Raw genomic sequence first — 23,050 nt, forward strand, 5'->3', positions numbered from 1 at the left:
CTATATGTGATGTATTCTTTTTAGCCAGAAAGGTAATCTCATTGCTGCCCAGGGCGCCCCCCCCAGCGCCCTGCACCCTCAGTGACCGCTGGTGTGAAGTGTGCCTGAGCGCAATGGCGCACAGCTGCAGTGCTGTGCGCTACCTCATGAAGACTGAAAAGCCTTCAGCCGCCGGTTTCTGGACCTCTTCTTACTTCGGCATCTGCAAGGGGGTCGGCGGCGCGGCTCCGGTGACCCATCCAGGCTGTACCTGTGATCGTCCCTCTGGAGCTAGTGTCCAGTAGCCTAAGAAGCAAATCCATCCTGCACGCAGGTGAGTTCACTCCTTCTCCCCTAGGTCCCTCGTTGCAGTGAGCCTGTTGCCAGCAGGACTCACTGAAAATAAGAAACCTATCAAAACTTTTACTCTAAGCAGCTTTTTATGAGAGCCACCTAGATTGCACCCTGTTCGGACGGGCACAAAAACCTAACTGAGGCTTGGAGGAGGGTCATAGGGGGAGGAGCCAGTACACACCACCTAGTGGTCAAACTTTTAAATTTTGTGCCCTGTCTCCTGCGGAGCCGCTATTCCCCCATGGTCCTGACGGAGTCCCAGCATCCACTAGGACGTCAGAGAAACAAGCAATACATAAAAAAAACAAGTGGACTGGGAACAGGCTATGGGGGGAATGTGATCCTACCGATGCAGTTGGAGGAGCTGCAGGTGTCAAATAAAGGCAGGGTACCCCGGGAAATACCCTGCTGGTGGATCCTCTGATCGAATTCCCTTCCAGGCAATCAGGAAAACAGTCCGCCAAACGTCCAGGGGATGGGCTGCACCACAAGGTATCTCCAACGCGTTTCGGGACAGCCTGGTCCCTTCTTCAAAGCAAGATACCTTTGTGGCTTGATGGGGATCCTTTTAAATGTCTTTTAGCCAGTGAAAAACGGCCAAAAATGGCGGGAAAAGGTCACTTCCTGTCCAGACCGGAAGTGACGTTTGCGGTCCATTCAAAGGATGTTTTGACCGGAAATGACATCAGAAATGCATTCCACAGTGTCCATTTCTCTCTCCTGAGAAGATATCAACTTCTATGAGTGGGAAAAGTGGTGGACAATCGTTCTTGATGGTCATTAGACAGCATTTTTTTTTTGACACCTGCAGCTCCTCCACCTGCATCGGTAGGATCACATTCCCCCCATGGCCTGTTCCCAGTCCACTTTTTATGTATTGCTTGTTTTTAGACATTGCATGTCAGTATTGTATTAAATTCCATTTTATTTACCACATCAGTGTGTTTCAACATACACTTTCACACCTGGGTATTATCCATATACATAGGTGACCGTAAGAGAGACCAGCACCATTGTAGAGAGAGCACACACCCTTTTTTCATTTTGCACTGAGCCCTTAGGGAGCTCTGGCACTCTCCACACGGCCAGCTGTCTCAGTCCTATACAGTGCAGACTTGCTAACCCCGCATTCCAGTTTGCACAGGAATATGGATTTATTCAAGACAGTTTGTGAGGTAATTAATAATTTTAGATTTTTGGAATCTGAATCATTAAAACTATTTCAGTGGCTGGGTGGTTGATTAATTGGGCAGATGAGATGATTTAGTGGGTTTCTCTCCCCATGAATAAGTGCATAATGTAATCTAATTAACCAGATGTCATGAACTGGTTGTGTACAGCTAACTGGACTATAAACCTATTTACCAGTAGACTCAAACAGTAGACTGTGTGATAATGAGTTAATATGTAATGATGTACTATTTATAATTTATGGTTGTGGTCAGTACTACATAGTAGCAGCTGCAATGCCCCCCCCCCCCCCCTCCTCTCCAGCATAAAATGCAAACCATGGTGAAAGCAGCACTTCCAGGTAATGATTACATGTTCCCTTACTGAAGCTCTGGGAATATGCTGGTAATGCTCACATTCTATAGTATAGTGCTGGAAAAGATGCCCATTTGCAGTTATTGCAGCTGAGACAGTAGGAAGATCAACAGGAAGCTATAAACTCCGTATTTGTGGTTCTTATTGGTCAGCGTGGTGACACTCAGATAATTTGCACTCACAGCACTGGTGCTGAACTACAAGAACAGAAGAGCCCTGGAAGAAAGGGATGTAGTTATGTGACCAGCGGTCACATTACCTCCCCCTACATCCCGCACCCTCACAATCTCGACGATCGGCATGCCGACCAACAGGGATTATTCCCACTCGTGGGTGTGCACGACACCCATAGAGTGAGAACACAACCCGTGGCGACCTTGTTGCAACCCCGAAGTGTCATGAGTGAAGGGAGCTCCCCGCGAGGGGATGCCTTTCTACAAGTGGGGGTTCCAGATGACAAAACTATCCACACAAAAACACATGGTCTGCCTTTTTTATTAGGTCGACCTTTTGCACTGTCTAACATATGGGGGAATTCAAATGTTTGAAAAGTCAGTTTGGTGTCTGTTTTTTCCTATCTAATAGACAGGAAAAAACAGACACCCAACCGACTTTTCAAACATTTGAATTCCCCCCATGGTGTCTATCTAGTATACCGCACCCAATAGAAAGCTGCCCAGGCACTACTGACACATACATGGAATGGCAAGTTATACATCTCCCGCCACTCACTGATTGAGGGAGGATGTTGGATGAGTGATGGAGGGATGTGGGATATGAGGACCAGCTGTAGTTCAGGCCAAATGGATCCACGTGTCACTCTATATTCATTGGGTGCATGTCACTGCTTCCAACTGCCACTCGCTCCACCATCACTTTGGGGGTGATTTATCAAATCTTGGAGAGAAAGGACCAACCAATTAGCTTCTGCCGTTTTCCTAGCACAGCCTGTAAAATGACAGAAGCGGATTAGATGGTACTTTACCTCTCTCAAGATTTGATAAATCTCCGCCTTTATATGAAGCGGCATGGAACACAAGTCTCCTGAGGCAGTGCTACGACTAGCAATGGAAAATGCAAGTACTGATGTCCGTTACTGAGCATTACAATTAGAATTTTACTACAACAGCTGACATTTTCACCATTTGTATAAATGTGGTATATTAGGGAGCTGGGCTTTATGGGGCATGACTACCCGTGGCTTAATACTGATAACTACTATCCCTGGCAATACTGCTACAGCCGACATCATTGGGCATTACGATCACTGGTCATCTCTACAGTGTGACTCTGCAGGATTCAGCTAGAGCATGTCAGGCCCTCAATACCTAGATTCAGGGTTGGCTGTTTTTTTTGTGTTTGTTTTCTTAAAAACTCTTTTATTATGCTGTGACTTCTTAAAATGCCAATTATAAGGGAATCACCTTGATACTATTACACATTACTGCTGTTTGTGGTTTTCATGAGTGAGCTGAACCAATGCAGTAAATTCACACACATCAGAGATATAGGGAGGGTGAACCAGATCAGCGAGGTACTAAATCTACCTAGCGTCAGCTAAGACTCCACAAACTTCTCCCCTAACAATCCTGTAGCTCAGGAGAAAATCACTACTAACATTCTTAATTTTAAAGGGTAAACAACTCCACATTAAAGAGGCAATACACAGAGAAACACCTCACGGTTTAATCAGGAGGTAGTTATGTGACCGCTGGTCACAATACAGACATCGGAATACCGTCCCCTCACAGTCCCGACAGTCAGCATGCCGACTAACAGGGACTATTCCCACTCCTGGGTGTCCATGACACCCATAGAGTGAGAATATAACCTGTGGTGAGCAAAGCGAGCACGCAAGGGGCTTCGTTGCGCTAACCCGCTCCCCCCCCCCCCCCGCGACGGGCATCTAAAAGCTGGGATACCGGCACCGTTAAGGGGGCCGGTCACGCTTCATGTTTTTTTCAATTCAAAACCGACAGGCCTATTGAGAGGTCTCTGATTGTTTCAATATCTTTAGTCTATCTGCATATATTCAGTTGTAATAGGAATAAGCAGTACAAAAATTGGTTTTACTGCAAGTTGTAAAAATAAGAATTTACTCACCGGTAATTCTATTTCTCGTAGTCCGTAGTGGATGCTGAGAACTCCGTAAGGACCATGGGGAATAGCGGGCTCCGAAGGAGACTGGGCACTCTAAGAAAGAATTAGGACTACCTGGGGTGCACTGGCTCCTCCCTCTATGCCCCTCCTCCAGACCTCAGTTAGGGAAACTGTGCCCGGAAGAGCTGACACAATAAGGAAAGGATTTGGAATCCCGGGTAAGACTCATACCAGCCACACCGTACAACTCGTGATACTATACCCAGTTAACAGTATGAACAACAACTGAGCCTCTCGAATAGATGGCTCAAAACAATAACCCTTTAGTTAGGCAATAACTATATACAAGTATTGCAGACAATCCGCACTTGGGATGGGCGCCCAGCATCCACTACGGACTACGAGAAATAGAATTACCGGTGAGTAAATTCTTATTTTCTCTGACGTCCTAGTGGATGCTGGGAACTCCGTAAGGACCATGGGGATTATACCAAAGCTCCCAAACCGGCGGGAGAGTGCGGATGACTCTGCAGCACCGAATGAGCAAACTCAAGGTCCTCCTCAGCCAGGGTATCAAACTTGTAGAATTTTGCAAATGTGTTTGAACCCGACCAAGTAGCAGCTCGGCAAAGTTGCAAAGCAGAGACCCCCCCGGGCAGCCGCCCAGGAAGAACCCACCTTTACGAGTAGAGTGAGCCTTAACAGATTTTGGACACGGCAATCCTGCCGCAGAATATGCATGCTGAATAGTGAACCTGATCCAGCGAGAAATCGTCTGCTTAGAAGCAGGACACCCAATTTTCTTAAATCATAAAGGACTAACAGAGTCCGATTTCCTATGACGAGCAGTCCTCTTCACATAGATCTTCAAAGCCCTCACAACATCCAAGGACTTTGATGTAATCGAATCAAATAGGTTGGTTGATATGAAAAGCCAACGCAACCTTTGGAAGGAAATGCTGACGCGTCCTGAGCTCAGCTCTATCCTCATGGAAGATTAAGTAGGGGCTTTTACGGGACAAAGCCCCCAATTCGGACACACGTCAACCAGAAGCTAAGGCCAACAATGTGACAACCTTCCACGTGAGAAACTTGACCTCAGCCTCCTGTAAAGGCTCAAACCAATCTGATTGTAGGAAATGCAACAGCACGTTAAGATCCCAGGGTGCTGTCCGTGCCACAAAGGGGGGCTGGATGTGCAGAACCCTTTTCAAAAAAGTTTGAACCTCAGGGAGGGCAGCCAATTGTTTCTGGAAGAAAATGGATAAAGCCGAATCTGGACCTTTATGGATCCCAAACGCAGGCCCATATATCCACACCTGCTTGTAGGAAGAGGAGAAACCGTCCAAGTTGAAACTCCACCGTAGGAAACTTCTTGGACTCACACCTAGACACATTATTTTCAAATGCGATGATAATGTTTAGACGTTACTCCTTTCCTAGCCTGTATCAGTGTAGGAATAACCTTGCTCGGAGTACCCTTCCGGGCTAAGATCTGGCATTCAACCTCCATGCCGTCAAACGTAGCCGCAGTAAGTCTTAATAAGCGAACGGCCCCTGTTGCAGAAGATCCTCACGAAGAGGAAGAGGCCTCGGATCTTCCAGCAGTAAATCCAGAAGATCCGCGTACCAAGCTCTCCTTGGCCAGTCCGGAGCAATGAGAATTGCCTGAACCCTTGCTCTCTTTATGAGTTTTAGAATTCTTGGAATGAGAGGAAGTGGAGGGAACACATACACTGACTTGAACACCAACGGTGTTACCAGTGCATCCTCCACCACTGCTTGTGGGTCTCTCGACCTGGAACAGAACCTCTGAAGTTTCTTGTTGAGACATGAGGCCATCATGTCTTTTTGAGGCACACCCCAAAGACTGAACACCTCTGGATGGAGGTCCGATTCTCCTGGATGGAGATCGTGCCTGCTGAGGAAGTCTGCTTTCCAGTTGTCCACTCCTGGAAGGAAGATTGCTGACCGCGCCACTGCGTGCTTTTCTGCCCAGAGGAGGATTCTTGTTACCTCTGACATTACATCCCTGCTCTTCGTTCCGCCTTGTCGGTTTATGTAGGCCACCGTCGTCACATTGTCCGACTGTACTTGAATGGCCTGATTTTGCAGATGTGCCACTTGGAGAAGACCGTTGTATCCGGCTCCCAGTTACAGAATGTTTATTGGAAGAATGGATTCCAGACTTGACCACCTTCCTTGGAAGGTTTCCCCTTGAGTGACTGTGCCCCAACCCCTGAGACTTGCATCCGTGGTTAGAAGGATCCAGTTCTGAACCCCAAACCTGCGGCCCTCCAGAAGGTGAGGCATTTGCAGCCACCAGAGGAGTGAAATCCTTGTTTTCGGCAACAGACGTAATCTCTGGTGCAGGTGAGAACCCGACCACTTGTCTAAGAGATCCAGTTGGAAGGACCAAGCATGAAATCTTCCGTACTGTAGAGCCTCGTAGGAGGCAACCATCTTCCCCAGAAGGCGAATGCACTGATGACCCGATACCCAGGTAGCCGTCAAGACATCCCGGACCATTGATTGCATTACCAACGCTTTCTCCACCGGTAGAAACACCCTCTACACTTCCGTGTCTGGAGTCAACCATGTTCCCTGAGCAGATGAGTCGTGAGTGCAATGGACTGCAACAACTTCTCCCTGGACAATGCCTTTATCAGCATATCGTCCAGATATGGAATTATGTTCACTCCCTGTCTGCGGAGAACCATCATTTCTGCCATCACCTTAGTGTACACCCTCGGTGCCGTGGAGAGACCGAATGGCAGTGCCTGGAGACAGTGCAAATCTGAGATAAGCCTGATGTGGCGGCCAAATCGGTATGTGGAGGTACGCATCCCTGATATCTAGAGATACCAGAAACTCTCCCTCCTCCAGACCTGAGATCACCGCTCTCAGAGACTCCATTTTGAATTTGCACTCCCTCAGATAAGGGTTTAACGATTTCAAGTTCAAAATCGGTCTGACCGAACCATCCTGTTTCGGTACCACAAAAAGGTTTGAATAATAATCCTTGTGTTGAATATGAGGTGGAACTGGAACAATGACCTGACTTTTCGAATTTTTGGATGGCTTCCTGTAGGATAGCCCTTTCTGTCAGTAAAGCTGGCAAGCCTGATTTGAAGTATTGGTGAGGCGGGTGTTCTTGAAACTCCAGCCTGTACCCCTGGGACACCATATCCTGTATCCAGGGATCCAGGCCGGACCACACCCAGACGTGGCTGAAACCAGCCCGTTCTCCAGGCTGTGCGGTCCACCATCATGCTGAGAATTTTGAGGAACCAGAAGCAGGCTTCTGGTCCTGGGAACCTGCAGGTGCAGGCTTCTTGGATTTTGCCCAACCACCTCTAAAGAAGGTGGTAGGAGGCTTGGAATTTTTGTGTCTTTGCGGTCCGAAAGGACTGCGATGTTGATGAAGAAAAGGGTTTCTTCGTAGAAGGAGCAACCGAGGCAAGAAAGGTCGACTTACCCGCGGTTGCCGTGGAAATCCACGCATCCAACGCTTCCCCAAATAGAGCCTGCCCTGTGAAGGGTAGGTTCTCCACACTTCTCCTGGATTCCACGTCTGACGACCATTGGCATAGCCAGAGTCCCCTGCGTGCTGAGACAGTCATGGAAGATATCCTTGCATTCAGAGTACCCAGGTCCTTCATGGACTCCACCATGAAACCTGCAGAATCCTGTATGTTACGTAAAGAGTTCAATGTCACTTCTATCCATCCTAAGTCCTCTAGTAATGTGCCTGACCACTTTACTATGGCTTTAGAAATCCATGCACAGGCAATAGTGGGACTTAACGCCACTCCTGAAGCAGTGTATATGGATTTGAGTGTAGTGTCAATCTTACGATCAGCCGGTTCTTTTAACGCGGTAGATCCAGGGACAGGTAAACCCACCTTTTTAGACAGTCTGGAGATAGATGCGTCAACTATGGGTGGGTTTTCCCATATTTTTCTATCCTCAGGGAAGGGAAAAGCAACCAGAACCCTTTTTGGGATCTGGATTTTTTTCTCTGGGGTTTCCCAGGACTTTTCAAATAATGCGTTTAATTCTTTAGACGCAGGGAAGGTTAGCGAGGCTTTCTTATTGTCTGTGAAGTAAGCCTCCTCAACCTGCTCAGGTGGTGTGTCAGTAATGTGTAACACATCCCTAATGGCCTCAATCATGAGCTGCACCCCCTTTGCAAGGGATGCCGCCCCCATCCGCACATCCCCATCACCGTCTGCCGTGTCAGAGTCGGTATCCATGTCGGCTTGCATAATCTGGGCAAGTGCACGTTTCTTTGGGTATATGCTTGAGGATTTTGAAGTAAAGGGAACAGAACCCGACCAAACTTCCATAGACTTCCTTAAAACCTGAGTTTCAGTCTTAATATGGGCTACCCTATTAGAAATCTGAGATATCATTCCCTTAATGGAAGCCAGCCACTGTGGCTCAGATTCAGAAGTCTGAGACATGATATTACATTCCTGGGTACATGGAACGGATTCCTCTGGAGAAGATACCTCCTCTGCAGCATAAGACACAGAGTCCCTGGACATGGTTTTGTGAGCATTTGCATACACACACACACACACACAGGAAAACGTCAGGCAGTTTCCCCCCAAGTACATTCAGAGAGAGACAAAGTTTGGAGCAAGCACACACAGCGGGTGTAGTATGTCTGACCGGCGGTCAGGAGCCCGCCGGTCAGCATACCGACGCCGGGATCCCGGCAGCATACAGACGCCGGGATCCCGGCGGGGAGGGGCGAGTGCAGCAAGCCCCTTGCGGGCTCGGCACTCTATGGGTGTCGTGGACACCCACGAGTGGAAATAGTCCCTGTTGGTCGGCATGCCGACCATCGGGATAGTGAGGGGGTCATAATGAATACCACCCCACACAGCGCCACAGAGACAGTTATATAGGAACTGCCTGGCGCTGACTGTGTACCCTTAAGAGACTACACAGCGAAATTTCAGCCTATTCCCCCCCCCCCACCCCTCCCTTCTACAACCCACTGATACCGCACAGGAGAGCTGGAGTCGTGTGGAGGGACAGCGCTCCCTGTCAGCGTCGCTGGAAGTGGATCTGCAGGGAGAAAATGGCGCTGGTGAGCTGCTGGGTCCGCTCTGAGAAGCTCCGCCCCCAAACATGGTGCGTCTTCCCGCCCTATTTGGAATTTTATACTGGCCTGAGGTATTATGCTAGCAGCGTTTACCGGAGTCCCTGATAGCCTGAGTGACCAGTGTAAGGGTATTTGTGCTGGCCCAGGGCACCCCTCATAGCGCCGCACCTGCTGTACCGCTGAGCCTTCCGGAGCGCAGTATCAGTACTGCGCTCCCACCCTGTTGCCGCCATTCACACCGGCTCGCCGCCTGTCGGGTCGCCGGTGACACACTCACCACCGGAATCTTCTGGCTCTGTTAGGGGGTGGTGGCATGCTGCGGGAGTGAGCAGTTGCCTCGGGCGGCTAACGATTATCACTCTCAGGAGCTCAGTATCCTGTCAGCGGAGATAGTGGCCATTAACCTCTCAGGGTTGGACACTAATCCCCCCCCCCTAAGTCCCACGAAGCAGGGAGGCTGTTGCCAGCAGCCTCCCTATGCCTAAATTACTCTTAGAATAAAATAAAACTAAAGAAGCTCTAGGAGCTCCCCTAGCTGTGACCGGCTCCACCGGGCACATTTTCTAAACTGGGTCTGGTAGGAGGGGCATAGAGGGAGGAGCCAGCCCACACTATTAAACTCTTAAAGTGCCAGTGGCTCCTAGTGGACCCGTCTATACCCCATGGTACTAATGTGGACCCAAGCATCCTCTAGGACGTAAGAGAACTAATAAGATTTTACTTACCGGTAAATCTATTTCTCGTAGTCCGTAGAGGATGCTGGGACTCCGTAAGGACCATGGGGAATAGACGGGCTCCGCAGGAGATAGGGCACTTTAAGAAAGCTTTGGATTCTGGGTGTGCACTGGCTCCTCCCTCTATGCCCCTCCTCCAGACCTCAGTTAGGGAAACTGTGCCCAGAGGAGATGGACAGTACGAGGAAGGATTTTTGTAAATCTAAGGGCGAGATTCATACCAGCCACACCGTATAACTTAAGATAAACTTACCCAGTTAACAGTATGAACAACAACATAGCCACGGTATCACCGAAAACTATAACATAGGCCCTCATTCCGAGTTGTTCGCTCGGTATTTTTCATCGCATCGCAGTGAAAATCCGCTTAGTACGCATGCGCAATGTTCGCACTGCGACTGCGCCAAGTAACTTTACTATGATGAAAGTATTTTTACTCACGGCTTTTTCTTCGCTCCGGCGATCGTAATGTGATTGACAGGAAATGGGTGTTACTGGGCGGAAACACAGCGTTTCAGGGGCGTGTGGCTGAAAACGCTACCGTTTCCGGAAAAAACGCAGGAGTGGCCGGAGAAACGGTGGGAGTGCCTGGGCGAACGCTGGGTGTGTTTGTGACGTCAACCAGGAACGACAAGCACTGAAATGATCGCACAGGCAGAGTAAGTCTGGAGCTACTCTGAAACTGCTAAGTAGTTAGTAATCGCAATATTGCGAATACATCGGTCGCAATTTTAAGAAGCTAAGATTCACTCCCAGTAGGCGGCGGCTTAGCGTGTGTAACTCTGCTAAATTCGCCTTGCGACCGATCAACTCGGAATGAGGGCCATAACCCTTATGTAAGCAATAACTATGTACAAGTAATGCAGAAGAAGTCCGCACTTGGGACGGGCGCCCAGCATCCTCTACGGACTACGAGAAATAGATTTACCGGTAAGTAAAATCTTATTTTCTCTAACGTCCTTGAGGATGCTGGGACTCCGTAAGGACCATGGGGATTATACCAAAGCTCCCAAACGGGCGGGAGAGTGCGGATGACTCTGCAGCACCGATTGAGCAAACAGGAGGTCCTCCTCAGCCAGGGTATCAAACTTATAGAACTTTGCAAAGGTGTTTGTCCCCGCCCAAGTAGCTGCTCGGCACAACTGTAATGCCGAGACCCCCCGGGCAGCCGCCCAAGAAGAGCCCACTTTCCTAGTGGAGTAGGCCTTAACCGATTTCGGTAACGGCAATCCTGCCATAGAATGCGCCTGCTGAATCGTGTTACAGATCCAGCGAGCAATAGTCTGCTTTGAAGCAGGGGCGCCAACCTTGTTGGCCGCATACAGAACAAACAAAGCTTCAGTCTTCCTGATCCGAGCCGTTCTGGTCACATAAATCTTCAAAACCCTGACTACATCCAGGGACTCTGAATCCTCAAAGTCCCTTGTAGCCACAGGCACGACAATAGGTTGGTTCACATGAAAAGATGAGACCACTTTTGGCAGAAAGTGAGGACGAGTCCTCAACTCTGCCCTATCCATGTGAAAAACCAAGTATGGGCTTTTATGCGATAAAGCCGCCAATTCTGAAACACGTCTCGCCGAAGCTAACGCCAACAACATAACCACTTTCCACGTGAGGTATTTCAACTCCACAGTTTTAAGTGGTTCAAACCAAGGTGACTTGAGGAAACGTAACACCAAGTTAAGATCCCAAGGCGCCACCGGAGGCACAAAGGGAGGCTGAATATGCAGCACCCCCTTCACAAAAGTCTGTACCTCAGGAAGAGAGGCTAATTCTCTTTGAAAGAAAATGGATAAGGCCGAAATCTGGACCTTTATGGACCCTAATTTTAGGCCCAAGGTCACTCCTGTTTGAAGGAAGTGAAGTAGACGGCCCAAATGGAACTCCTCCGTAGGAGCAGCTCTGGCCTCACACCAAGAAACATATTTCCGCCATATACGGTGATAATGTTTCAACGTCACGTCTTTCCTAGCCTTGATCAGGGTAGGAATGACTTCCTCCGGAATTCCTTTTTCCGCTAGGATCCGGCGTTCAACCGCCATGCCGTCAAACGCAGCCGCAGTAAGTCTTGGAACAGACAGAGCCCCTGCTGCAGCAGGTCCTGCCTTAGAGGAAGAAGCCACGGATCTTCTGTGATCAACTCTTGCAGTTCCGGAAACCAAGTCCTCCGTGGCCAATCTGGAACAATGAGGATTGTTCTGACCCTGCTTATTCTTACAATTCTCAACACCTTGGGTATGAGAGGAAGAGGAGGAAACACATAGACCGATCTGAACACCCAAGGTGTCACCAGAGCGTCTACCGCTACCGCCTGAGGGTCCCTTGACCTGGCGCAATACCGCTTTAGCTTTTTGTTGAGACGGGACGCCATCATGTCTATTTGAGGCAGGCCCCACCGATCCGCGATCTGTGCAAAGACTTCTTGATGAAGTCCCCACTCCCCCGGATGCAGGTCGTGCCTGCTGAGGAAGTCCGCCTCCCAGTTGTCCACCCCCGGGATGAACACCGCTGACAGCGCGCTTACATGGCCTTCCGCCCAGCATAGAATCCTGGTCGCATCTGCCATGGCCACTCTGCTCCTTGTTCCGCCTTGGCGGTTTATATGAGCCACTGCCGTGACATTGTCTGACTGAATCAGAACCGGTCTTCTCCGAAGTAAGTTCTCCGCTTGACGCAGGGCGTTGTATATGGCCCTCAACTCCAGGACGTTGATGTGGAGACAAGTCTCCAGGCTTGACCAGAGACCTTGGAAATTTCTTCCCAGTGCCACTGCTCCCCAGCCTCGGAGGCTTGCGTCCGTGGTCACCAGAACCCAGTCCTGAATGCCGAACCTGCGACCCTCTAGAAGGTGAGCACTGTTCAGCCACCACAGGAGAGATACCCTGGTCCTGGGAGACAGGGTGATCCTTTGATGCATTTGTAAATGGGACCCGGACCACTTGTCCAAGAGGTCCCATTGAAAAGTCCTCGCATGGAATCTGCCGAAAGGGATGGCCTCGTATGAAGCCACCATCTACCCCAGGACCCGCGTGCACTGATGCACTGAAACCTTCTTTGGTTTCAATATGTTCCTGACCATGGTCATGAGTTCCTGAACCTTTTCGATCGGAAGAAAAACCTTTTTCTGGTCTGTGTCTAGGATCAGGCCTAGAAAGGTCAGACGCGTTGTAGGAACTAGCTGGGACTTCGGTATATTGAGAATCCAGCCGTGTAGCTGCAACGTCTTCATGGACAGAGACACGCTGTCCAGCAACTTCTCCCGAGATCTCGCCTTTATTAGGAGATCGTCCAAGTATGGGATAATTGTGACCCCCTGCCTGCGCAGGAGCACCATCATTTCCGCCATTACCTTGGAACACTCGGGCCGTGGAAAGCCCAAACGGCAACGTCTGAAATTGGTAGTGACAGTCCTGCACTGCAAATCTCAGGAACGCCTGATGGGGGTGGAATATTGGAACATGAAGGTATGCATCCTTTATGTCCAGGGACACCATCCAATCCCCCCCCTCCAGGCTGGCGATGACCGCCCGGAGTGATTCCATTTTGAACTTGAACTTTTTCAAGTACAAGTTCAGAGATTTCAGGTTTAAAATGGGCCTGACCGAACCGTCCGGTTTCGGGACCACAAACAGGGTTGAATAATATCCCTCTCCCTGCTGGAGATGAGGAACTGTGACAATCACCTGTTGAACATACAATTTTTGGATTGCTGTCAACACTGACTCCCTCTCTGACGGGGAAGTCGGCAGAGCCGATTTGAAAAACCGGCGAGGAGGCAAGTCTTCGAATTCTAGCCTGTATCCCTGAGCAACAATCTCTACTGCCCAGGGATCCACCTGCGATTGAACCCAGACGTGGCTGAAAAACCGAAGACGAGCCCCCACCGGATCTGCCTTCCCCCGGGAAGCCCCAGCGTCATGCGGTGGACTTTGCAGACGCAGGGGAGCACTTCTGCTCTTGGGAACTAGCTGTGTGCAGCTTCTTTCCCCTGCCTTTTCCTCTGGTAACAAAGGACGATCCCAGCACCTTCTTGTTTTTATTGGAACGAAAGGACTGCATTTGATAATGAGGTGCCTTCTTAGTATGCTGCGGGGGGACATAAGGTAAGAAATTCGACTTACCAGCCGTAGCGACAAGGTCCGAGAGGCCGTCTCCAAACAACTCCTCCCCCTTGTACGGCAAGGACTCCCATGTGCCGCTTAGAATCGGCATCTCCCGTCCACTGCCGGGTCCACAGGAGTCGCCTAGCAGAAATAGACATAGCATTTATTCTGGAGCTTAATAAACAAATGTCTCTCTGAGCATCTCTCATATACAAGGCAGCATCTCTGATATGCTGTATGGTCATTTGAATGGCATCCCTATCAAAGGTGTCAATCTCCGCAGATAAGGAATCTGCCCATGCCACAACCGCACTACAAACCCAGGCCGACGCCATAGCCGGTCTAGCAATAGTACCGGAGTGAGTGTAAATGTGCTTCAAGGTAATTTCCTGCCTGCGATCAGCCGGTTCCTTGAGGGAAGCCGTATCCTGAGAAGGCAGTGCCACCTTTTTGGACAAGCGTGTCAGCGCCTTGTCCACCTTTGGTGAAGATTCCCAGCGTATCCTATCAGTTTGTGGAAAAGGATATGCCACAAGAATCCTTTTGGGAACTTGTGGTCTCCTATCTGGAGAGTACCAAGCCTTTTCGCACAATTCACTTAATTCAAATGATGATGGAAAAGTGACTTCAGGCTTTTTCTCTTTATACATGTGTACCCTCGTGTCAGGGACAGGGGGTTCCTCAGTAATATGCAAAACCTCTTTAATGGCCATAATCATGTACCGAATACCTTTTGCCACCTTCGGCTGTAATTTTGCATCTTCATAGTCGACACTAGTCAGAATCTGTGTCGGTATCTGTGTCATCGATCTGGGATATGGTGCGCTTCTGAGACCCCGACGGGCCTGGCGCCACAGGGACAGGCATGGACTGGGTACCTGACTGATCCCTAGCTTCTGCCTTGTCTAACCTTTTATGCAACAGATTGACATTTGCATTCAAGACATTCAGCATATCCACCCATTCCGGTGTCGGCGTTGCCGACGGCGACCTGACATTCAAACACTCCCCCTCCACAGTAAGCGAGCCTTCCTCGTCAAATATGTCGACACACGCGTACCGACACACTTCACACACACAGGGAACCCCTTTTCTGAAGACAGTATCCATGTCAAGGCCCTTTGCAGAGACAGAGAGAGAGTATGCCAGCACAATAACCCTGGAGACCAACACAAAATGTTTTTCCCCAGCAGCGCTGTGCAATATGTAAACCGCCAATTATGTGCCCCCCCCCCCTCTCTTTTAAGCACCCTTTCACCGTGTGTAAGCAGGGGAGAGTCCGGGGAGCTTCCTCTCAGCAGTGCTGTGGAGAAAAAATGGCGCTGGTGAGTGCTGAGGGAGAAGCCCCGCCCCCTCGGTGGCGGGCTTCTGTCCCGCTCAAACTTAGTAAAATATGGCGGGGGCTCTTTTATATACATGTACAGAGCCCACCTGTACATGTATATAGTCTTTTTGCCATGCAGAGGTTTATATTGCTGCCCAGGGCGCCCCCCCCCCTGCACCCTTACAGTGACCGGAGTGTGTGAGGTGTATGGGAGCAATGACGCACAGCTGCAGTGCTGTGCGTTACCTCAGTGAAGCTGAAGGCTTCTGCCGCCTGAGACGTCTTCTGATTTCTGTACTTCTGGCTCTGTGAGAACGGCGGCGCGGCTCCGGGGGTGGACGCCCAGTAAGAACCTGCGTTCACCCCCTCTGGAGCTAATGGTGTCCAGTAGCCGAGGAAGCAGAGCCTATCTTTGACTAGAAGGTCTGCTCCTCTCTCCTCAGTCCCTCGATGCAGGGAGCCTGTTGCCAGCAGTGCTCACTGTGAAAAAGTAGTAAAAAGTAGAAAGAAAAATCCAAACAAAAATGCTTTCAGGCAGAGAACTCTGGAGAGCTCTCTGCAGTGCACCCATCTTGCTCTGGGCACAGTGTAAAACTGAGGTCTGGAGGAGGGGCATAGAGGGAGGAGCCAGTGCACACCCAGAATCCAAAGCTTTCTTAAAGTGCCCTATCTCCTGCGGAGCCCGTCTATTCCCCATGGTCCTTACGGAGTCCCAGCATCCTCAAGGACGTTAGAGAAATAGCTAAACCCATCTAAAGTCCTGCTTTGAGTGACCAAACTCCCATTTGGACACCCAAAGCAGGAGGCTGCAAGAAGAAATGTCACCCACGTGGCTACCAGGCGTCTAAACAGAGCAACAATTGAATTGAATGTTTTGCGTCCACTAATGGTAGCAAAAACAACTGAATCGGCCCTCTACTCTGCAGAGCAGGCCCCTGGAGTTTCAGCTACCTTCCACATCATTTCTAGGGTGTACTCTCCACCGGGATCCGGTCTGAAGATCGACAGTGTCTAGGTCGACAATGTTTAGGTCGACCACTATAGGTCGACAGTCACTAGGTCGACATGGATGGAAGGTCGACAGAGTTTCTAGGTCGACATGTGCTAGGTCGACAGGTCTAAAGGTCGACATGAGTTTTTCACATTTTTTTTATTTTTTTTAATTTTTTCATACTTAACGATCCACATGGACTACGATTGGAACGGTAAAGTGTGCCGAGCGAAGCGGTAGCGGAGCGAAGGCACCATGCCCGAAGCATGGCGAGCGAAGCGAGCCATGCGAGGGGACGCGGTGCACTAATTTGGGATCCCGGTCACTCTACGAAGAAAACGACACCCAAAAAAAAAAATCCTCATGTCGACCTTTAGACCTGTCGACCTAGCACATGTCGACCTAGAAACCCTGTCGACCTTCCATCCATGTCGACCTAGTGACTGTCGACCTATAGTGGTCGACCTAAACATTGTCGACCTAGACACTGTCGATTTGATGAACCACACCCCTCTCCAACACCCATTATGATCCTTGTAGTGGTCTTCCTTAAATCTAGCAAGATGTGGAATATGCATCCTGCATCATTAATTCTGAAGTAAAAATAACCTTGCTAAAAATTTCACCTACCTGCTATATTAATGGTATCTATTCTATCATACACAGGTCAAAAAGGGACTTTATGTCTAGTAAAAGAGTTTTGGGTTCTTATTACATTAAGCAGCTTTTCCACATGTGAGCAATGCACCAACAAGGAGAATCACATTATTATTTATCAGGAATTGGTCCTGATAATTATTTCGTATTGCGGCGAAAGAAAATTAAGGATTGCCAAAATGTATCAACATTGTACGCAGGTGCAGGGGATGCCATAAGCGCCCGCCCTTCACTATGATCACTATACTTCCATGTTAAGACATGCATGCTAACTTTTGCAGAATGTAGCCTATAAACTACAGTAGCTAACGCCATTTGAAAATGACAAAAGCGCAAGAATCCGCTTAGCGAAATTAAGATTTAATCAGCCCCCATAAAAACCTATGGGTGTTTTTTTGAAAATAAGAACATGGGAGACTGCAACAGATCTCTCCAATACCTGCTGTATTCCCCCACAGATACATTCACAGAATCCTTAATATTTATGGGCAATCCCCAATATGGGGTATATGCAATTGCGGTCGAATTCCCGAAATTGTCGAATTTCGGGTCATTTTCGACCAAAAAAAAAAATCGCCTATGCAATTCAGTGCTTTCCGACCAAAAAACGGACTTTCAAAATTCGACTTTTTGAAATTCGAATTTTTGCAAATTCGACTTTTCTGCAATGATACAAGTGCTGCAATTCGACCAAAGCATATTCAATTCAAGTTTGGGAATTCGACAGCAGGGCTTTTAGACAGCAAATTCGTCATTTTCAATCCGCCACACTTTGGAGGGTGAAAACAAATAAAAAAAATTTAAACATGTTTTTTTTTGTGTTTTTTTGGGGGGGAATAGCAGATCTATTTATATTAGAAGGGATTAGGTACTTTTTTTTTTTTTTTTTTGGAGGCACAAATATTATTTATATATTTTTTAAAATATTATTTTTTTAATTTTTTTTTTTTTTATGCTGGAACGGTAAAATCATAAAAAAAATGGCGTGGGGTCCCCCCTCCAAAGCATAACCAGCCTCGGGCTCTTCGAGCTGGTCCTGGTTCTAAAAATGCGGGGGGAAAATTGACAGGGGATCCCCCGTATTTTTAAAACCAGCACCGGGCTCTGCACCTGGTGCTGGTGCCAAAAATACGGGGGACAAAAAGAGTAGGGGTCCCCCGTATTTTTAACACCAGCATCGGGCTCCACTAGCTGGACAGATAATGCCACAGCCGGGGGTCACTTTTATGCCGTGCCCTGCGGCCGTGGCATTAAATATCCAACTAGTCACCCCTGGCCGGGGTACCCTGGGGGAGTGGGGACCCCTTCAATCAAGGGGTCCCCCCCCCCCAGCCACCCAAGGGCCAGGGGTGAAGCCCGAGGCTGTCCCCCCTCATCCAATGGGCTGCGGATGGGGGGGCTGATAGCCTTTTGTGATAATAAAAAGATATTGTTTTTTCCAGTATTACTACAAGTCCCAGCAAGCCTCCCCCGCAAGCTGGTACTTGGAGAACCACAAGTACCAGCATGCGGGAGAAAAACGGGCCCGCTGGTACCTGTAGTACTACTGGGAAAAAAATACCCAAATAAAAACAGGACACACACACCGTCGACAGTAAAACTTTATTACACACTACCGACACACACATACTTACCTATGTTCACACGCCGACATCGGTCCTCTTCTCCATGTAGAATCCACGGATACCTGAAAAGAAAAGATCAATATACTCACCTCAGCCATGGTCCAGAGATACATCCACGTACTTGGCAAAAAAACAAACCGCAAATACCCGACCACCGGACTGAAAGGGGTCCCATGCTGACACATGGGACACCTTTCCACGAATGAGACCTGTCAGTGACAGCTGTCACAGACAGGTCTCTAAGCCAATCAGGAAGTGCAACTTCGTTGCGCTCACCTGATTGGCTGAGCGCTGTCTGTACTGTGACAGCGCATCGCACAGCTCCCTCCATTATATTCAATGGTGGGAACTTAGCGGCTAGCGGTAAGGTCACCCGCCGGTCAGCGGCTGACCGGCGGGTGACCCCACCGCTACCCGCAAAGTTCCCACCATTGAAAGTAATGGAGCGGCTTTGCGATGTGCTGTCACAGTACATACAGCGCACAGCCAATCAGGTGAGCGCCACGGAAGTAGCGCTTCCTGATTGGCTGAAGGGACGTCAGTGACAGGAGTCACGTGATGTCCCGGCATTCGGGAGAAAGCGGTCTGATGTGAAAACATTGGACCCCTTTCATTAGTCCGCTGGATCGGTGTTCGTTTTTTTTTTTTGCCAAGTACGTGGATTATCTCTCTGGACCTGGATGTACCTCTGGACGCTGGAAGGTGAGTATAATTTTTTTACAGGTACCTCGGATCGTCGGAGACCGTGGCAGTCGGCGTGTCAACATAGGTAAGTATGTGTGTGTCGGCGTATGAAATAAAGTTTTACTATCAAGGTGTGTGTCTCCTGTTTTTATTTGGGTATTTTTTCCCCAGTAGTACTACAGGTACCAGCGGGCCCGTTTTTCTCCCGCATGCTGGTACTTGTGGTTCTCCAAGTACCAGCTTGCGGGGGAGGCTTGCTGGGACTTGTAGTACTACTGGAAAAAACAATATCTTTTTATTATCACAAAAGGCTATCAGCCCCCCCATCCGCAGCCCATTGGATGGGGGGGACAGCCTCGGGCTTCACCCCTGGCCCTTGGGTGGCTGGGGGGGGGGGGACCCCTTGATTGAAGGGGTCCCCACTCCCCCAGGGTACCCCGGCCAGGGGTGACTAGTTGGATATTTAATGCCACGGCCGCAGGGCACGGCATAAAAGTGACCCCCGGCTGTGGCATTATCTGTCCAGCTAGTGGAGCCCGATGCTGGTGTTAAAAATACGGGGGACCCCTACTCTTTTTGTCCCCCGTATTTTTGGCACCAGCACCAGGCGCAGAGCCCGGTGCTGGTTTTAAAAATACGGGGGATCCCTGCCCAATTTTTCCCCTGCATTTTTAGAACCAGGACCAGCTCGAAGAGCCCGAGGCTGGTTATGCTTTGGAGGGGGGACCCCACGCCATTTTTTTTCCGGGTTTTTCCCGTTTTTTAAAATCGCGGCAAAATCCGCCAAATCGGCCGATTTTCGCCCGCGACTCTGGCGAATCCGTTTTTCATTGAATATGGTGAATTCCGGAAGCCACCTTCCGGAATTCACCTGGCGAATTTGGTCGAATTAAAAAACGGCGAAAATTGCCGCGAATTCGACCGCAATTGCATATACCCCTATGTCTGCTTTCAGGCTAGATAATGCTAATTTTATTTTTTTAGAACTATACCCTTTGGGGACATGAACATAGGTAGTCTTTTAGATCGGTGCGGAAAGTATTTACTGGATGGAGCGATATATCTGATGAAGTTCTACAGATATTTATAACTGCAGCAAGATGAGCTTTCCCAACGGGGAGCCGGAAGTTGCTCTATAATCCAATATGGCCCTTGCATAAATTTGGCAGAAGAAATCTATTAAATATAATGCTGGTTGCACACTGGTCGATATATCATCCCTTTTTCGGCGAACGATATTGCGAGTGTGCCGGCAGCTGTGTACACGACATATGAGTGGCACCGCAACATGCCAATATATCTGAAAGAAGCATCGCTGCATCTGCATATGTGTACAAGATAAACTACCAAGCACCCGTAAACTGGCTGCAGGGACCACCGACACCGAAATCACATCTGGGTGGGCAATTCAATTTGTCTTGCCCGACATAGCGAGTGGTTGATTTGTAAGCGCGTGCCGTTTACCCAATCGGCTGCACGCTTTGTCTTAACTGTGTAGCGTTTTCTCTTGCTCGCTCTCCCATCTAGTGACAGACGATATTCAATGGTTTGTGCCAATGTGAGCGAGTGCTGGAGGCTAAACCCATGAAAACTACCAGCCACACTGCACCCACAAGTCTGACACTGGGTAAATTTCTAATCACCACCTCAGGAGGGTGCAAGCGAAGATAACAGGCGCCCGCAGCTCTTCTGCGGCACAAGACAAGTTTAACGAGTGCTAAACATTAGACTGCAAGTATACAGATGGGTCCATGTTTCTCTTGACCTTTAATAGGATTAACTGAGACTGGGCAGTCAGACTTAATCCCCTGCTGTATTGTATTGCAGCTGAGAACAATAGATGAAGGGTTTATGTTAATAAACCATGTTGTGCCTAGGCGCAGCAAACTAGCCAAGATAACTGTGGACCCATCTGAAGGAGGCATGTAGCTGGTCACACCGCTCAGCAAGTACATCAGTTTACAGCGCCAGAGATGTTAACTGTACATGGAATAAAAATACACAGCACTCCAACGTTTGTAATCGCACTCCAATGTGTTGATTAGGCTTAAAGCATAGCCAGAGATATCAGCAATGTATCACCCTTTATCAAGCCGTTATCTTTGGCTATATTCTATGAATAGTAAACACAGTGGGCACAATTCAATTCGAAGAGAGTTGGACAGCACCGGGAATTAGCTCCCGGGGCTATTCAATACAGCACAATGGAAAGTCGGAAAATGCCCGTCCTCCCGGACTAAACGGTGTTTTGTCGGGAGAACTGGCATTCTCCGACCTACGTGCCCGGCGCAATGCTGTTCCCGCCACGCTAAGGGCAGATATCAGCATCGCGCTGGCACTTTTGTCAGATTTCTGCTCGCACCCCTTCAAGGGTGCAAGAATAAATCAAATTGTCGGGTGTCACACGGCACTGTATTGAATAGCCCCGGTAGCAAATTCCCGGCGCTATCCAACTCTCTTCGAATTGAATCGTGCCCATTGGTGCGCTACTACAAACGGAGTGCTGTGCGTCTTTATACTATTATATGGCTCAGGCTCAGAACATGGGAGCCCTGGGCTATCAGTTTCACTCTCCACGTGGACATCCAATTGGAATAGTGACATGTGGCGAGCGAAGCCATCGTGCCCAAAGCATGGCGAGCGAAGTGACGGTAGACTTTCCAGTGATCTGAACAAGTTTAGTGATGTTCTGAAGCAGTTAAACTATGCTAATCCAGGGGGTCCCATGTTCTGAACTTGAATATATATATATATATATATATATATATATATATATATATATATATATATATATATATATAGCTCATTGCTTGGCATATGTCCATACTGGACAACGGGAGCTGCATCTGTCCCACAGAGAGCATGCTGGGACACGTAGTTCCACAGCAGCTCAGGCGACACCAGCCTGTCGTGCTCTCTCACCCCTATGAGATAGACTTTGTCAAGGCTGAAGTTGGGAATGACGGTCACCAGCTCCTTCTCCGCCAGGAACTCCACCTCAGAGGCGTCCATCTCCGCCGCCGTCAGCAGTCAGCTATCTGCCCGACTGTCCCCGGTGCCCGTCCCACAGTTTTCCCGCGCTGCGGCCGTCGGCCAATCACAGGACGGGAATGGCATGACGCCACTAGGCCTGTTTGCATCCCACGCCTCGCTTTCGGACTCTCATTCACAAAGACTGGCTAGGGCAACGAGGCGTGGAACGCAGGAACCCGGAAGTGTCTACTCATCTGGAAACAGTGTCCTGCTCTTGCTTTCCCTAATGCAATACCTGATCTGAATGAATGGTGGATAGAGTGAAAAACTAATGTAATGCCATTTGTTCGATTCAGACCTAGGTAGTGAAATAGGAAAATAAATGGGGCAAGCAGAAACAGGTGGTTATCTCCCTGTGGCATGATGGCTTATGCTTCCAGGTTTGTGTAGAGAGGATGATGGAGGAGGGAAGATGGGGGCATGTGAGAAGGGGTGTAAGCCAACCTCAAGTTCATCCTGGGCAGGTAATCATGTGAAATAGAATTGCAGGGGCACTGAACCTACATACTGGCAGGTCTGGCCAGTAATTTTGGGTGTGCGATTGGTGCTGCCACCCAGGACAAAAGGCAGAGAGGGCAGCACCGTCACTTCCCCGTGGCACCTGTATTTGACTTGCAAGATTGCTGGAGAAGCAGCCTGCAGTAGTACCGGAGAGCAGCCCTGCATGTCCTTAAGCTGGGTCGGGAGCTCAGCTTCTTATCCCAGTGTAGACGATCGCCCTGCTAGGACTTTGTGGCGGGCTAGTGGACCCTAGTGTGTGTGTTAGTGTGGTAATAAATATAGGCCGGAGCAGGATATTCTT

The 23,050-nt window shown here is 49.1% G+C and overlaps 1 protein-coding gene across 2 annotated transcripts in view; it reads right to left on the minus strand.

Moving 5' to 3' along the window:
* GINS2 (GINS complex subunit 2) overlaps positions 1–22,307 on the minus strand; it is a 92,167-nt gene extending 69,860 nt beyond the window's left edge. The window contains exon 1 of one of the 2 annotated variants that reach the window (XM_063946230.1): positions 22,138–22,306. In XM_063946230.1, coding sequence (XP_063802300.1) covers positions 22,138–22,227 — 90 coding nt within the window. In that variant the 5' untranslated portion in view covers positions 22,228–22,306. Of the gene's footprint in view, positions 1–22,137 lie in introns of both variants that reach the window. The other variant, XM_063946231.1, reaches the window with a different exon arrangement.
* Positions 22,308–23,050: the final 743 nt, after the last annotated feature.

The sequence above is a fragment of the Pseudophryne corroboree genome, chromosome 11 (genome assembly GCF_028390025.1).
Source record: "Pseudophryne corroboree isolate aPseCor3 chromosome 11, aPseCor3.hap2, whole genome shotgun sequence".
NCBI lineage: Eukaryota > Metazoa > Chordata > Amphibia > Anura > Myobatrachidae > Pseudophryne > Pseudophryne corroboree.